This window comes from Musca autumnalis, unplaced genomic scaffold (genome assembly GCF_047663935.1).
Source record: "Musca autumnalis isolate F117 unplaced genomic scaffold, ASM4766393v1 scaffold_4, whole genome shotgun sequence".
Classification (NCBI taxonomy): Eukaryota; Metazoa; Arthropoda; class Insecta; order Diptera; family Muscidae; genus Musca; species Musca autumnalis.
Genome location: NW_027411977.1, coordinates 94,147,128 through 94,151,132, shown reverse-complemented (window position 1 = coordinate 94,151,132; position 4,005 = coordinate 94,147,128). Strand labels below are relative to the sequence as shown.

General features: G+C 36.5%; 1 protein-coding gene across 1 annotated transcript; it reads left to right on the top strand.

The window, feature by feature from the left end:
* Positions 1–2,865: 2,865 nt before the first annotated feature.
* On the top strand, positions 2,866–3,612 carry LOC141403023 (pupal cuticle protein Edg-78E-like). Its single transcript, XM_073985156.1, has 2 exons — positions 2,866–2,877; positions 3,073–3,612. The coding sequence occupies exons 1-2, from the start codon at positions 2,866–2,868 to the stop codon at positions 3,478–3,480; spliced, it is 420 nt and encodes a 139-aa protein (XP_073841257.1). The 3' UTR covers positions 3,481–3,612.
* Positions 3,613–4,005: the final 393 nt, after the last annotated feature.

The window sequence follows — 4,005 nt, the reverse complement described above, 5'->3', positions numbered from 1 at the left end:
GGCAGCACTGTGGATCACGCAGTCGTATACTTAGGTGCGAAACTGTTTGAAGAAGGTCAAGCCTACGTGGCTCTTAGTAGAGTAAGATCTTTGCAGGGACTACGTATAGAGGAGTTGGACTGCAATAAACTAACGGGCAAGAAACCTTGCAATAATGAAGCACTAAACGAATTAAACAGAATGCGAAATAAAAACTAAAAACTAGAAAAAAAATAGGTAAAAAAACTTTTTAAGTTAAACGGTTTTATGTTAAACATACATTGCAATGTTTAAGATAAATGTACTAAAAACCAAAAAATAATAAAATAGATACAGTCGTGGGAATTATAAACATATGCATAGACTAGACTAAAATAAAACCGTGGGGCACGTCAATTGTCTACAAATTATCGACTTAATGTGCGATAGAAGAATCGTTTAATTCGTCGTTAGGCAGTTGGCCCGCAGACGGTGAGGAAATTACTTACTATTTCTTGCTCATGGAAATTCCAATAGTTATACACTCCATGTAAATAAAAGAGATGTTTCAACTAGTTTATCGTTGGACATTCACACTGGCGAGGAAGCGTTTCACTGCTCGTAGTTTGTCTTTAATCGACAAAGTACTACTCGCTCACCACTATGAAACCCTAAAACGCGCTTATAATCGAGCTTGCTAGCTTGTTTCCACATTCTAGCCCTACTTATCACACGTCCATCGTTGTCGGTTGAACAACTGCCTAATTATAGTGTAACATTACAAAACAAACATTTTAATCAACGATTGTAGACAGAATCGTTTATTTCGTCGTTAGGCAGTTGGCCCGCAGACGGTGAGGAAATTACTTACTATTTCTTGCTCATGGAAATTCCAATAGTTATACACTCCATGTAAATAAAAGAGATGTTTCAACTAGTTTATCGTTGGACATTCACACTGGCGAGGAAGCGTTTCACTGCTCGTAGTTTGTCTTTAATCGACAAAGTACTACTCGCTCACCACTATGAAACCCTAAAACGCGCTTATAATCGAGCTTGCTAGCTTGTTTCCACATTCTAGCCCTACTTATCACACGTCCATCGTTGTCGGTTGAACAACTGCCTAATTATAGTGTAACATTACAAAACAAACATTTTAATCAACGATTGTAGACAGAATCGTTTATTTCGTCGTTAGGCAGTTGGCCCGCAGACGGTGAGGAAATTACTTACTATTTCTTGCTCATGGAAATTCCAATAGTTATACACTCCATGTAAATAAAAGAGATGTTTCAACTAGTTTATCGTTGGACATTCACACTGGCGAGGAAGCGTTTCACTGCTCGTAGTTTGTCTTTAATCGACAAAGTACTACTCGCTCACCACTATGAAACCCTAAAACGCGCTTATAATCGAGCTTGCTAGCTTGTTTCCACATTCTAGCCCTACTTATCACACGTCCATCGTTGTCGGTTGAACAACTGCCTAATTATAGTGTAACATTACAAAACAAACATTTTAATCAACGATTGTAGACAATTGACGTGCCCCACGGTTTTATTTTAGTCTAGTCTATGCATATGTTTATAATTCCCACGACTGTATCTATTTTATTATTTTTTGTTTTTTAGTACATTTATCTTAAACATTGCAATGTATGTTTAACATAAAACCGTTTAACTTAAAAAGTTTTTTACCTATTTTTATTTTTTATTTAAAATTGAAATGTGAAAAATCGATTTTTTAAAATTCGCTTAAACACAAGATTATAAGGTTCTTAAAACGCCCACGAAAGTATACCAAGATGGGCCCATCCGATTTCGAGCTATCGTTGGCACCGCAAACCGCTTTTACGGAAAAAGGGTTTCGCAGGTAGCCATTTACCACAAGACTATGCAATACTTTTCAACAACAAAAATTCCAAAATTGGTATAAGATGTGCTGTTCCAGGTAGAAAAAGGTCTACTTAAAACTATTGGTAGTTTCTTTGAAAAAATTCATGAAAAATGAGTTTTTTTTTTGGTCTGCAAAACTTGGGATAACCCATTTATATAGCCTCAACAGCAACTTCGATTAAGATACAATCTATTAAAGTTGAAAACTGTAGCTCTAAAATAATCAGAAAAGTGCTTGAAACAATTAATTGGCGTCAACAATTTTAAAATTAAATGTTCGCATCTTTTTAAATTAATCAAATTAATTTTGACCACCAACATTTTTACAACGATTTGTAATAATAAAAAAAAATCGGTTGCAGATTGCTTGGTTTTTAGAAAATTCCTACTTAAGCCACCTATAAAATCTTTCTCCATACATTTCGGTGTAATGCTGAATAATGTCATAATAATATTAAGATGTACCTTTTAATATAACCATCTTTTTACCGAAAGAAAAGCAACAGAGAGAATGATTTTAGATTTGCTAAAATTGGCCTATAAACTTTTATGAGAGCACTAACTCCTCTATGGCGAACAAAAAGCTGCTACCACAATTTGTAAAATAAACCAAAAACGAAGCAAATCAAGATTCCCACAAGCATCTCCAACTGCGGCAGCGTTGGCAGCAACAACTTTAAGCGATGCGCCATAAAATGACTTAAATTTGTTTTTTTTGGAGAGGAAACAAAAGCCCGTGTGATAAGCGCTTGCTTGCTGACATAATAATAAGAAAAACAACAAGTATGGGCTGGATAACTACAAGGTCTGAATGGTGGTGCTGGTGTAAAATACCATCAATGAAGAATGAATGAATGAATGGCTGGGCTTTATTGACCACTGCCTGAATCAGTATAAATGGTTCGATCGCATCAATGTTCGATATTAATTCTTAACCGAATCTAAAAGAGGAAACACCTCAACCACATCAACAAACTCATCTCAGAAGATATCACAAACCAATAACCACAACATGGCCAAATTGGTAAGTATCGTCGTCGACTTATTTGTTTGTCAATGGCAGTCATAAATGGGAACCGAAGTTCCGACCACAATGTTAAAACAAAACTGTTGCATAGTTTGACAGTGGCATTGTTTCGAATCGAAGAAAAAAATAACTGAAGAGCTTCTTTGTTTGCGGTCTGCAACATTTTTAATTCTATTGTTTTTTTTCCTACAGTTCATTTGCTGTCTTGCCGCCTTGTGTGCCGTTGCTTTGGCCCGACCCAATCAATATGATGCCGCTGCTGAGACACGCAGCTACAGCACTGACATTAAAGAGGATGGTAGCTATCAATATCAATTTGATACCACTAATGGCATTGCCGCCCAAGAGTCTGGGGTAGGCGGTTACTATGCCAGTGGCTCTTCAGCCTACTATGCTCCCGATGGCCAATTGATAACATTGAGCTATACCGCCGATGAGAATGGCTTCCACCCAGCCGGTGATCATTTACCCACACCCCCACCAATTCCACATGCCATTTTGAAATCTTTGGAATACATTCGCACTCATCCCCATCAAGAGGAAAGACAAGGTGGCGCCCAAGTCAAGCATGTGCAACATGGCCAACGTTATCATCATTAAGTTTTTGTGGTAATCCCGTGGTGTCCTCCAATTTAGATTTAGGTTTTCCTGTTTCTAATTTTACGATTTCCCTCCCCAACCATCCACACACCATCCTGTTTGAATCCCACTCACTCACCCATATTCAAAGCCTTTAATTAACCAGCTATTGTTATGAATGTTATGCAAAAAGAAAAACAATAATTAAGAAAAAAGTATTATAGAAATAAAGAAACAAAAATATGAACAAACAAATAATTATGGTTTAATGTTCTCAAGATAATTGGATCATGAATTTTCTAGTCTTCTATGGGGAAAACAAAATACAAATCGAGGGATATGGTGTAGAGGAAGCAGCATTCTCTTCAGAGCCCAAAATACCAAATGAAAAGTGTGGCATGCTTAACTATACATAATTATAAGTACGCAATTTTTATACAAAGATATTTTTAGCCATTTAGACTGGGTTAAACATTAGACATAATTGAAATTTAATGGTACCCTCGCCCACTGATAAAGAATTATATTTTCCTAGTCATAACCACC